We start from the raw sequence: 14,148 nt of genomic DNA on the forward strand, positions 1-14,148 counted from the left end.
GGAGGGGAAAAAAAGAAAGAAAGAAATCTATACTTAAGCCATTTTTTCAAGTTTTCAAGCAGTTTCAAAGAAAAAAATCCCTTCAAAGTTTACTCCTGACACAGATAAGCACTCCGTGTAGCTGAACTGGGACTATGTCTTGCACTGATTCATGCCAGTCTGTGAACAATGAGCCAGTTTTGTTAATATCACTGACTTGCCCTGTATGGTGAAAGATTTACTGCTATTCTGATAACACATGTGCTTTTAATTTGGAAGCTATTCATCATAGGACTGTTTTAAAAAATTTAATCCTAGCTAATAACAGTACCTTATATTTGCATAATGCTTTAGAATTTATAAAGTGATTTCACATCTATTCTTGATGGCCTCCATTTAGTGGTTTTTATTATGGATCAAGCACTTGTTTTTTTTTTTTTTTTGCTTTTATGGAATTTATTTTTTTTTAATTGGTGTTCAATTTACCAACATACAGAATAACCCCCAGTGCCCGTCACCCAATCACTCCCACCCCCTGCCCTCCTCCCCTTCCACCACCCCTAGTTCGTTTCCCAGAGTTAGCAGTCTTTACGTTATGTCTCCCTTTCTGATATTTCCCACACATTTCTTCTCCCTTCCCTTATATTTCCTTTCACTATTATTTATATTCCCCACATGAATGAGAACATATAATGTTTGTCCTTCTCCGACTGACTTACTTCACTCAGCTGGATCAAGCACTTGTACATGAAATAACATCTCATCTATTCCTCACAACAACCCTTGGTGTAGGAATTAGACTACTATATTACACCTAAAATGCACTTAGCAGTCTGCCCAAAGGCACATGGTGAAGCTTCCTATCTCCTGAACTAGAACTCTTTCTTTTATAGTGTTGCTTTGCTGAGACGGTTCCTGAACTGTTGAATTGATGAGTAAATGCAAGAAAAAGAAACGTAAAGGACCAACATAGCATTGCTAACTTTTTGTTTTGCTACTTTCCATTCTCACCAGTCCCTTAAGAATATTTTATACCCAAATACTTTATAGGGAGAAAATAGCAGCATTAGGGCAGTCCTTCCTATGAAAAGACAGTTGGTGACCTTCTTTTTTTTTTTTTTAATTTTATTTATTTATCCATGAGAGACACACAGAGAGAGGCAGAGACATAGGCAGAGGGAGAAGCAGGCTCCCCATAGGGAGCCTGATATGGGACTCGATCCCAGCTGGGATCATGACCTGAGCCAAAGGCAGATGCTCAACCACTGAGCCACCTAGGTGACCAGTTGGTGATCTTATACCAGATAGATAGATACATAGACAGATAGGCAGGCAAGCAGACTATTTTGTCTTTAGTTTTTGCCTTGGGCCACTGTAAAACAGGGCCAGTGCTGGCCCCCAGTTGATACTTAAAAACCACTGATATATAGGCCATCTAGGTAGGCAAGCATTTAAAAACTCTGTTTGCTTCTTAATTCCTTTTCAAAAGATCTAAGAAATAAGTGAATATCCTCCTACATATCTCTTTGTATTCCTGAAAAAACAAAGTCAATTCTATTCATTGTCAAATGCCAACAAAAGGACCCTGAGCCCTTGCTGGGGTTGATATTAGAGTACAATTTGGGAATAAACTGATACTCATAGCATACTTGTTGAATAGAACTGTTCATACCTCTTAATAGAGGAAAAACTAAGCCCCTAATGACAAACAGAATAATGATTCCCTTCTTCTAGTAACTTTTAAAAATAAAACACTGTAATAGTTAAAAGCATCTGTAAAAACTGGAAATGAACACTGTAAATTAAATGTCAACCTTAGACATATCCCAGTCTCCTGTTTAGCTCTCCCTTTATCACCTTTAGAGAGTTCCATGTCTTCGGTTTTTTTTTTTTTTTTTGCAAGATTTTTAGAAATTCTGGTCCTTCCTAAAATAATTACACTCGGGTTGTTTTGCTTTATCCAGAAGCCACCACCAAAGTCAGGTCTTGAGGCTGAGACCACCAGAGACGCCCCAGCCTGGGTTCACGGAGTTTGTCTTGTCTGAATTCAAAGTTCTACTTCATTTCTCAGGTGCTCTGGGAGTTTCTCTCACACTTCCATCTTTTAAGCGGCAGATCCATGACATAGTGCTATGTATGGGTGGTCTTTACCTAATTGTTCTGTATTTTCCAAGTCAGATCTATTTTTTATTATTTCATTCTTTTCAATAAGGTGATTGTTAAATGAATAGATAAATGTGATTTAACTTTTATAAGACTAGATATCTGATTTTAGAATTGAAAACTATAGCCACAATACCCAGATAGCTTTTTATTAATAGTCATTATAAGGATTGTAATTATCCCATTTATATTTTTTCCTGTGACAAAACAATTCACACATCTGCAGGATAGCTTCTGGTAATTATAAATTGGAGTTTATATAACACAGAATGTTGTCATGTCTTAAATCAACATGTTTTCATTTTTATTTTTAAAAAATTTTTATTTATTTATTCATGAGACACACACACAGAGAGGCAGAGACATAAGCAGAGGGAGAAGCAGACTCCATGCAGGGAGCCTGATGTGAGACTTGATCCCAGGACTCCAGGATCACGCCCTGGGCTGAAGGCAGGCACTAAACTGCTGAGCCACCCAGGGATCCCCGAAATCAATATGTTTTATTTTTTTTAAGATTTTATTTATTTATTCATGAGAATACACAGAGAGGAGAGAGAGAGAAAGAGAGAGAGAGGCAGAGGCACAGGCACAGGCAGAGGGAGAAGCAGGCTCCATGCAGGGAGCCCGACGTGGGACTCAATCCCAGGTCTCCAGGATTACGCCCTGGGCTGAAGGTGGCGCTAAACCGCTGAGCCACCCGGGATGCCCAATCAACATGTTTTAAATAAAATATTTTGTATTTGGCTTTGTTTACTAATTTATGGGCAATTTTCCAATTACTGACAATGTTTTAGTTTATTACCTTAGAATGGCTACATAATGAAATATAAGCTCTATAAATTAGATCATAGTATTACACTAAAACTACATTTTCTGATTTTGATCTGTGGTAACTGAACTGAATGATCTTCTTGTTAGGAACTACATACAGAAATGTTTAGAGATAAAGGACATGATACATGCTAACTTACAAACTATTCCAAAGAAAGAGAGGCAGAGAGGGAGGGGGAAGATAGAGAGAAAGAAAGGGAGAGGAGGAATGGGGGTGGGGGGGAAAAAAGGAAGATAAAGTAAATGTAGCAAAATGTTATCTTTCCAGGGGAAAGATATTTGAGAGTTCTTGTAATTCTCTGAAAACTTTTCTCTAATTTAGGTATTTTCGTTTCTTTTTCTTTTTTCTTTTTTTTTTTTTTTAAAGATTTTTTTATTTATTTACTCACGAGAGACAGAGAGGCGGAGGGAGAAGCAGGCTCCATGCAGGGAGCCTGACATGGGACTCGATCCCGGGTCTCCAGGATCAGGCCCTGGGCTGAAGGCAGCGCTAAACCGCTGAGCCACGCAGGCTGCCCAGGTATTTTCTTTTAAAAAGTAAAAATTAAAAAAAAAAAAAAAAGTAAAAATTAGTTAGCACTTGGGTGGCTCAGTGGTTGAACATCTGCCTTTGGCTCAGGTTGTGATCCTGGGGTCCTGGGATCGAGTCCTATATCGGGCTCCCTGTAGGGAGCCTGCTTCTTCCTCTGCCTATGTCTCTGCCTCTCTCTGTGTCTCTCATGAATAAATAAATAAAATCTTTAAAATAAATAAATAAAAAGTTAAATAAAATAAATAATAAATAAATAAATAAATCTTTAAAATAAATAAAAATAAATCTTTAAAATAAATAAAAAGATAAATAAGTAAATAAATAAAATAAATAAAATAAATAAAATAACAATAAAAAGCTTGGGAGATGGATGCCAATGGCTTGGCAAATAACCCCAGACAGTAAAGGAACACTGAAGCAATGGCATGTCACCAATTCTTTAGATAGCCCAGAGGACACCAGTGTGGGAAAACATGGGCATTCATGCCTGAGTAAAATAGGGGTTAGAATCAATTTCACGGTTTTAATAATGCACTATAGTTATAGTAGCTGTCACCACTAGGGGAAGCTGGGATGGGAGATGGGTATATAGGACCTCTCTGCACTCTGCAACTACTTATGAGTTTACAATTCAAAACACAAAGTCTAAACAAACAAACAAAAAAACCCAACAACAACAACAAAAAAAACAACGTGGGACAGGAGTTGGACTCTGAATGTGAAGTTGTCTTAGGAATATCTTATTTATTTTGCTCTTATTTTCCTTTTTATGCATGTGCAAAAGTGACACACAATAAAAATCTAGGTCTAGAGAAGCCTGAGGAGCTCATTCAGAATATGTACAAGAGACAAATTCTAAGTGATACAAGAAAATAGCTATGTGCTATTCCAACAAACTCATGTTGGTCAGTCATCCACAGATCCTGTGCTAGATGAGGCACTGCAGATCACTCCAAAACTGGCACTCAGAGAACTGCATCATCAGACAGTGTGAGTGTCCCAACCCTATGGGCAGGTGATTGCTCCACCCTGCCTCTCCCCACTAATGCCACTCCTGGCAGTGAGGAGACACCTGACACCACAGCTCCTGGTCCCTTGTAGCATTTTTCGTCTGAGCTGGAAGCAAAAGGGGAACAATGGGAGGGACTGCCCAAAGTTTCCTTTTTGCTTTTTTTCCACAGGGCTGCCTCCAGCCTATAGTTGCTTGGTGACTGTACTCATATTTAGATAAGAGGTGCTGGAATTTCAGCTCAAACTGGTGTCTCCTTGTGTACTGTCTGGCTCCCCAAAAGGGTTGTGTCTCTGCTGAAAGAACATACGAAGTCATTTAGCAGTAGCATTCAGGCTGCCTATCTGAGTGTGTGAATTCTGTCCAAGAGCCACAGATGTTTCAGTTATTTCCTCCTGGAGTTTGAGGGAATAATAGAAGGTTACTGTTGTCACAGTAAGGAGCTCTGCAGCTGGCCCCACTTCCTTTTATTACCATCCAATGTAAACAGATTAAATCTAACTGCTTGGATCACCAGAAGGGTACATTTTAAAACCAGAAATTCCTTATTTCTTCTCCCCTTTTCTTTGAGTACCCTCAAGCCCCTTTCAGATGCCATTTTTCATCACTTGGGACTCGGCAACTGGTGGTTCAGACTAAACACCTTTTTTCAAATTCACACTCCTTTTTCAACAGCCTACCCTGCAGGAGTGGGCAGGAGAGATCCTGCCCTTGAGGGCCATGTCTACTTACTGCAGTGACACAATGGGTTGAGTAACCCCAGGCCATCAATGGGGGCTTTCCCCTACACCTCTGGCTCAGCTCACCTCTCACTTCCTGTGGACTTCCTCCCTAAGGCCATGCGGGGCTCCTGCACTTCCTGTACACCTAACTCCAGAAGTAAGTGGTTGGGAAGAGGGAGATCCTGGAGCTCCCACCTAATGGACCACAAGCAAGACAAGTGCTACGGAGGCTACAGGGAGCTGGAGACGGTGTGCAGGTGTTATCACTAATAAGTAACGGCCAGTGAGACTGCAGGTGGGTCATCTAGTCCAGGAGTTTTTGGTACTTTGTTTCTAAACAGATCTCAAACCTCAGGTTCAGAAGAAATTTTACCTGAAATTTCATGATAAAAGTGACTCAGAACAGAACTGCTCTGTTTGGAGGGAGTCAGAGCCATGGTCTCCTCCCAACTCCCACAGCCAACATGTGATGGGGCACAGAGGAATATAGTTTGACAACCACGGGCTCTTTCTAAAGATGGAAATACTAGGCAAGTCTAGAGAGAGCAAAAACCCACCAGGTGGTCAGCTAATGGCGGACCAGAGTCTGCCTCTGCTTACCCCCATACCTGTGCTCTATGTCCTTAGAATGAGCACTCTTGGTCCTTACAACAATCACCTCTAGATTCCAGGGTGAGCAACAAGTGCCCTGAGAGAGACAAATCATATTTTATCTAGTAAACTGATTTTGTGGTAACAGGGGCCTCATCAAATCCAGTTTAATGATATCCAGAGATGACTAGCTAAAGAGATCAATTACTTTCCATGGCAGCAGAAGAACAAAAACAGTCACTGGCACTGGGAAGGCACAGGGCCCTGAGAATGGCACTATGATCCAAAGCAAGCACCAAGAGTATGGGTGACGGAGTGGGGGTAGAGGATGCACCAGAGAATGAGCTCTACTTCCATACTCCTTCCTATCCCAGTCCTTCCTCCCCAAATGTGAGAGAGGTTATTTCTTTAGTTATTAGAAATCTTTTGTTTTCTCCCATACTAGCTGATAGAATGGCTTTAAATCAATTACATCTAATCCCACAAATCCCTGGGATATAGCCGTAAGGTATCCTTCCAGTTGTATTCATTCACCTTGTATTCACAGGGTTCATTTCTGTGACCTCCACTTTTCACTGAGACAGCCTGGTGTAGTAAAAGAGCTCCATGAAAGGAATTCCACTCTCTGACATCTAGACTTTGCTACCAGTCCTAGCTTGTCCATGCCCAAACTCTGTAACCCTGGGCAAAATCACTTAATCTCTCTGACCTGCGCATACAGCGGCTCATATAAATTCCTATAAAACAAGAGGCAGGCATTGCCAGAAAGATGAAATGAAATAAAGCACGTAAAAGACTTTTGAAACTATAAAGCCCATAAAAATGCAAGGTATCCATGTTATTATAATTATTTAATCAGTGGACCAGACACATTTTACTGCATCACTTCAGGATTGCTCCTAGAAATTCTTTCTTTTGGCTCCTGCCAAGATTGGAGGTACACCCACTGTCACCATGCGAGGAATGCAGGTTAGCTGAAAGTGTGTGGCTATGGGGTTCCCAGGCTGGTCTTCCCAGCCAGCCTCCCCTTTCTGTGGTGTCTGGAGCAAAACAACACTATAAAATAACCCTCAAGCAGCCAAGTGTAGAAAATTAAAGAAGGATCACTAATCCAGACAGGAAAAGGTCTGATTTATTGCTCTAACCGCTGTCATAAAATGGCAATGAAACAAAAACACCATTCTATAGGATGAAGGGAGAGGAAATTTAGAGTTGGACAGAAAATCCGAAGGAAATGAAAGTGCTAGTGTGCTCTGAAAAGTAACTCTCCAAATATGCCATTGGTCACCTTGATGTTTCCAGGCTTCCCCGATGCCTTCCAGACCTCAAATGCTCAGCTTGCACTGAGTGGAGGCCTCTCCTAGCTGCTGCTGCTACTAACTCCACTGGGGAGTCTCAAGCCTCTCCTGTGTCGTCACCAGCCAGATGAGAACACAACCGAGAGGTAGGCTGGCAGGTGCAGGAGATGATGAACGAGATGGGTAGAGTTCTGGCTGCCCCCACCCTGCCCCGCAGCTGCACCGCACAGACCAATTAAATGTATGCGGGTTGCTCATTCCAGCAGGGGAGCTTTTTGGGAATGGAGGTTGGCAGGAAAGGCTGCTCTTTCACTCAGTTTTCAAAATATGCCTTTAGATAAAGGCTTTCTATGAAGACCACCAAAGCTGTAATCTCTGAATGTGGTCAATGGCCAAAGGGCCACATTTAGAGTGAACAGAGCCATTTTCAGAAGCAGACATTAGGTCAGTGGCACGTGGAAGGGCAAACTGGACTTACTTGATCTAAATCTCCTTTCTCCATTGTCAGTTCCTCCATCTCTGGTGCTGGCTCATCTTCCAGAAAGGGATTGGTGGATGGGGGTGGACACTCAAGTTTTTTCTGTTAAGAAGACATGAGAAAGTGATAGGTATATTGTGAGCATATTCTCAATACCTTTCCCAATTATCTGCTTTTTCTGCTTTTATCTTTAGTCTCTCCAACTGCCAAATTATGAAATTTGATCTAATGAACCAGAACTGAAACAATATGGACCACATTCTTACCTCCCAGCCTTTATACTATTTCCCTTTCTGAAACCTATTGCTCACTCCACCCCAATCCCAAATTCAATCTGGCTAAAACTCTCATTCATTCTTTAGCCCTCAAATTAGAAGTCCCTTCTTCTGGGAAGCCTTCCCTGCCTTTCAAGTTTGGGTTAGATATCCCTGCTACATGTTTCCATCCCACCCAGCATATACACCTACCTCGGTATTTATTAAAATATTGCAACTGTCCATTTATTTGTCTTGTCCCCACTAGATTTTATGATGGTGGGGATCATGTCTGTCCTTCTCCTTCCTCCAATATCTGGGTACCTGGAATTTCCTAGCTGCCCCCTAAATATGAATGAATCAAAATGCTAGATGGATTAGAATACAAGAACTATAAAGCCAATCTTACGTGTTCTAGATTATAGAAAGAAGTCCCTTCCCAAATAAGTCTCATTACAATAAACAGCAAAATTCCTTGGGAAAAATTAGTTCTCAGGATCTGATTATGACCACTCTTTTAAAACACATCATTGAGTGGGACCACAGGATGGTGGAAAAGCTAGAGGCAGGAGGTGTGGTAAAGTTTTAGCTTCCTCAGCAGCATTGGCCAATCACCTAACTTCTCTTGGCCACAGCAGCCCCATATTCTGCACAAAGTCTCCTGTTACAGGACTCCAGGAAGGGTCAGATGTGATAAAGGGTGCGAAAGGCAACAAAGAACACATGACACATATAAGGGATCCCGGTGATGATAATTCCAGTGCAACAAAAGAATTGAGACAGCTCTTCGGATTTTTTTTTTTTTTTCACAAATTTGACCCCCAGATATTGCTTATACCAGGGAACTAAAAGAAAACTAAGTGGACAAGGAGGAGAAAAGGGATTGGCTAGCACTGGGGATGAGGAGAAGGGCAAAGAATGGACAAGAAGCCAGGTGGAGAGGGTGTTGTTTGTTTTCTTTAAGATTTTATTTACTTGAGAGAGAGAGAGAGCAAGTGAGCATGTGCACAAGCAGGGGGGAGGGGCAGAGGGAAATGGAGAAGCAGGCTCCCCGCTGAGCAGGGAGCCTGACTCAGGGCTCAATTCCAGGACCCTGAGATCATGACCTGAGTTGAAGGCAGCTGCTCAACCGATTGAGCCACCCAAGCACCCCGGAGAGGGTGTTTCTACGTGTACTTGGGACATCTTTGCATATTATCAGCAGACCAACTTGAACTAACCCCTAAGACAAGAAGGACAGCACACAGACTATAGTGTGAACAACTCTGTCAAGTGTCAGGAAGTATCTTCTGTCAGCTGAAGATACTACGAAGAAAAAAAAAAAAGAAAAAGGAAAATCCTAACAAAAACAATTCAGGAAAATATAAAAAATTAAAACACAAAAAACACAAATCATGCCAGTGTCTGGTTTAGGTTTTAAGACCATCCTGCTTACAATCATGTAAACTACTTAATTTTCAGCCTAAATACTCGGATGCTATTAGGTTGCCAGACAGACTCAGTGTATGAAGAAAGCCTTGTGATCAATGCGTTAGGTCAAGGTAATCATTAGTAGGACAATGATTTTTATGGTATCATGCTGAGAAACAATATGGTGTAATAACCAAGCAAACATTTACAATTTATACACCCCAAACTTTGGCTTGCTTTGCCTGATACAGGGGAAAAAAAAATCCCTATCAACTTAAAGCAAAATAGTTTATTTTTAGAATTAGGCCATTTTCAGAAAGTAATGTACATTTGAAAGCAATATTTCTAACGTATTTTTTTCTTTTTAAAAGATTTTATTTATCTGAGAGAGAGCACAAGCAGAGAGGAGAGGGAGAAGCAGGCTCCCCGCTGACCAGGGAGCCCAATAAGGGGCTCAATCCCAGGACCCTGGGACCATGACCTGAGCCAAAGACAGACGCTTAACCAACTGAGCCACCCAGCCACCCCTGAAAACATTTCTAAATTCTTCTTTATACAGGATGATCAGACAAGGCCTCCTCAAGGAGGTGATATCTGAGCAGAGACCAGAATGAGAAGGAGCTAGTCAGGCAAAGATCTGCAAAGAACATTCTCAGCAGCATGACCTGGTGCAAAGGCTGGAATGAATTTGGTGCTTCTGAGGGACAGACAGGAGGACAGGGGGATGAGGTAAAAGAGGCAGCAGGAGTCCAAGTGCATAGCTTTTGTGGGCCATGGTAAAGATGAGATTTTCCTCTCATAGCAACTGGGTAATCATCAGGGGGGGAGGTTAAACAAGGAAGTGATATGATCTAATTTAGACTTTTACAGTATCATTCCACTGCTGTGAGGAAGATGAGCTGTAATGGAAGACCAGTCTAAGAGGCTGCTACTGTGTTCCAGGCAAAGACTAATACAGGACTGGATTAAGCTAGTGCTGTGTAGATGGAAACAGGTGGCCGGATTTGGGGCATATTTAGTAAGTAAACCCAAGAGGACGGGCTGAGAAAATGAATGTGAGGGTGTAGGAAAAAAAGGAATCAAAATTCATTCCTTTCTTGGCCTGAGCAACTACATGGCTGGTGTCGTCATTAATGAGTGATAAACCTGGGTTTGAGTCTAGGCTCTATCACTTGGATATGCTGCTTAGCTTCACTAAGCCTTGGCTGTTCCCTGCAATGTGAAGGGACATTAATGCCCACCATGTGGAACTGCCTGAGGATCAAATGAGACTATGTATGTAAAGCATGAGATATGTATATAAAGCAGCTCAAACAACATCTGGCATGCAGGGAAAGTTCAGTAAGTGGGAGTTCTCATTCATATTTAATGGGGCAGAACTGGGATCCCTGGGTGGCGCAGCGGTTTGGCGCCTGCCTTTGGCCCAGGGCGCGATCCTGGAGACCCGGGATCGATTCCCACGTCGGGCTCCCGGTGCATGGAGCCTGCTTCTCCCTCTGCCTGTGTCTCTGCCTCTCTGTGTCTCTCTCTCTCTCTCTGTGACTATCATAAAATCAATAAAAATTAAAAAAAAAAATAATGGGGCAGAACTGTGGCGGTGCCTTTCTCAATGGAGCAACTCTCAAATGGCAAAGAAGTAGGAACACAAGGCAAAAAAGTTCTGTAAAAAGAATTTGTTTTAGACACAAAATGCTGTCCCTACTACTGTGCCTCTTTGGGATTTCCCAAGGAAATGAAAACAATGGGCCCATCAAATTACAAAGGCGTAAGCATGGGCTTCTCTTTTTCCCTAGTCTCCAAGGAAGCTCTCAAAGTACAGCATGTACTGCTAACACTATGGGTAAATACTGTGTTAGAAAACATTGAGGGGTGGAGACACCTGGGTAGCTCAGCAGTTGAGTGTCTGCCTTGGGCTTAGGGCGTGATCCTGGAATCCCAGGATTGAGTCCCACATCAGACTCCCTGCATGGAGCCTGCTTCTGCCTCTGCCTGTGTCTCTGCCTCTCTCTCTCTTTTTTTTTAAAGATTTTATTTATTTATTCATAGAGAGAGAGAGGCAGAGACACAGGCAGAGGGAGAAGCAGGCATCATACAGAGAGCCTGACGTGGGACTCGATCCAGGGTCTCCAGGATCAAGCCCTGGGCTGCAGGCGGCGCTAAACCGCTGCGCCACCAGGGCTGCCCTCTGCCTCTCTCTCTGTGTGTCTCTCATGAATAAATAAATAAAATCTTTAAAAAAAGAACAAAAAAACCCCCCAAACATCGAGGGGCAGGCACAGACTCCTGCTGTTTGGTGGGCTGTGTTTCTGCTCAGACTAATTTGCTGTGATGAAAGAATGTCTTTGCAAGGAGCAATCACCAGCACAACTCAGCCTTCTATGCAAGAGCCCCATTATTGGAGCCAACCAGACCACACTTCTCATTTCTTCTCTGCAGCTGTCATAGACCATAAAGAATTACGAGTTTGGGTTTAGATCTTAAATAACTCAAATGACATATTCCATGAGCTCTGGGTAGCTAAACAAAACAAAACAAAAAAAATGCCAAGAACTGAACGACTTTCCAATTTAAAAAGAATTCATAATTTGTGCTATGATGACAGTTGACTTCAAGTCCATATGGGAAAGAAAAATTCTACATACAGCAAGTTAACTCCTACTAATTAAACACATGGGATTCCCACCACCTCCAAAAAAATAAGTCCACGGGATGGACAAGCGGTCTAATTTACTGCTAGGGAGAGAAGCTGGCTTTGGTCAGTAGTGTATCTGCATCTGGGTCCGCCCGCACAAATCCTTTTCTGAGGCCCTTGCTGGACACTTCAAATGATCAGAGAAGGAGCTCTGAAATTTAAGACTCATCTGTTTCCTTTTCCTGGAGGAGAAAGCTTTCAGTTAGTAGACGAAAATTCCACAACTTCTGCATTTCTCATTCCATAAATACTTTATTCCAGCTCAACTCCTGATTTGTCCTTAAAGAGATGGCCTGGAGGCTTCAGCTGATATGACTGTAAACACAGGGCCCTGCACACCTGGTTTAATATTGCTGGGACCTCTCTCAGTACCACCGGGCTCATATCTTATATTGTGACAGTTATGTATAGCTTCTTTCTCCTCTAAACAATAGGCACCCGTCTGATTCAATTTTTCATCTTTTGCCAAGGCTATACACAAATAGCTTAAAAAACGTTCATGAGGAGTGCCTGGGTGGCTCAGTCAGTTAAGCGTCTGTCTTCTGCTCAGGTCATGATCCCAGAGTCCTGGGATTGAGCCCCATGTGGGGCTCCCTGCTCAACGGGGAGTCTGCTTCTCCTTCTTCCTGCTGCTCCCCCTGTTTGTGCTGTCTTTATCAAATTAATAAATAAAATCTTTTTTAAAAGTCTGTGAATAAATCTTGATTGGATGAGAAACACTCAATAAAATCCTTTTCAGATACGGGCAAAAGTTTCTATTTTCTATAGACAAAACAAAAAAACCTGTGTGTGTGCAACCTGTGTGTGCATGCGTGCATGTGCATAACTTATAGCACAGTCTCAAAAATATACCCCCAACTATTAAACAGTAGACATCTCTGGGGAGAGGAATTTAGAGTAATTAAGAAGGAAGAGATTGTTCTTTTGAAATATTTTATTCTGGGATGCCTGGATGGCTCAGCAGTTGAGTGTCTGCCTTAGGCTCAAGGCGTGATCCTGTGATCTGGATCTTGGACTCCAGGCAGGGAGCCAGCTTCTCCCTCTGCCTATGTCTCTGCCTCTCTCTCTGTCTCTCATGAATAAAGAAATAAATCTTTAAAAAAATAAAAAAATAATAAAATACTTTATTCTGTTAGAGCTTTAACAAGCATACATTTTTCTTTTTTTTGGTAGACAAATTATCTGAAGAGTGAAGATATTTATAACTAATCTATTTCCTAAAACCTGTATTATTTTAAAATTGTGACATATAATTAACATCAAATTCACCATGTTAGGTGATTTACAATTGAGTGATTTTCAGTATGTTCACAAGATGGTGCCACCATCATCACCATTGTTCAGTTCCAGAACACTTTTACCCCAAAGGAAGCCCCATATCCATTAGCTATTACTTCCAATCCTCCCCTTCCCCCAATCCCTGGTGACTCCTAATCCACTTACTGTCTCTATGAGTTTGCCTATTCTGGACATTTCATATAAAATGTGGCCTTTTGCATCTGGCTTCTTTCACTTTGTATTGTGTTTTAAAGGTTCAACCTGTAACATGTGTCAGTATTTCAGTCCCTTTTTTTTTTGGCTGAATAATATTCCACTGTGTGGATATACCACATTTTGCTTAACCATTTGTTCATTAAAAGATATTTGGGTTGTTTCTTCTTTTTGGCTACTGTGAATAGTGCTGCCATGAACATTCATGTACAAGTTTTTATATGAACATAAGAGAATTTTCCTTTTTTTTTGAATTTTCAATTTTCTTGAGTATATTCCTAGGAGGAAGCGTGTATTACTCTAAAAAAAGTTTCAGATTGCTTTGCCTTTTTTTTTGTTTTAATCTGGCAGAGTTATCCCTTTACATTAAGCATCAGTGCATTAGCACCACAAATTACATGAAAACAAAGAGTAACTCTTCTGAACCTTTACAAACCATCACTAACATCAAGACTAGCGCTGGGGGATTAAGCAGGGGCATTCATAAGACACAAGAATACAGAAAACAGTTTAAAACAGAGGCTATCTTTTTTTTTTTTTTTTAATTTTATTTACTTTCCAGAGAGAGAGAGAGAGAGAGAGAGAGAGAGCTTGTGCACAGGCAGAGGAAGTGGGAGAGGGAGAGGCAGACTCCCTGCTGAGCAGGGAGCCCAATGCAGAGCTCAATCCCAGGACCCCAGGATCATGACCTGAGCCAA

The 14,148-nt window shown here is 41.6% G+C and overlaps 1 protein-coding gene across 5 annotated transcripts in view; it reads right to left on the reverse strand.

The window, feature by feature from the left end:
- Window positions 1-14,148, reverse strand: part of VPS53 (VPS53 subunit of GARP complex) — a 143,576-nt gene that overhangs the window by 60,020 nt on the left and 69,408 nt on the right. For all 5 annotated transcript variants that reach the window (XM_077851815.1, XM_077851817.1, XM_077851814.1 and 2 more), the window contains one exon: window positions 7,604-7,705. In XM_077851815.1, the coding sequence (XP_077707941.1) occupies window positions 7,604-7,705 (102 nt within the window). The remainder of the gene's footprint in view (window positions 1-7,603; window positions 7,706-14,148) is intronic.

This window comes from Canis aureus, chromosome 16, assembly GCF_053574225.1.
Source record: "Canis aureus isolate CA01 chromosome 16, VMU_Caureus_v.1.0, whole genome shotgun sequence".
Lineage (NCBI taxonomy): Eukaryota > Metazoa > Chordata > Mammalia > Carnivora > Canidae > Canis > Canis aureus.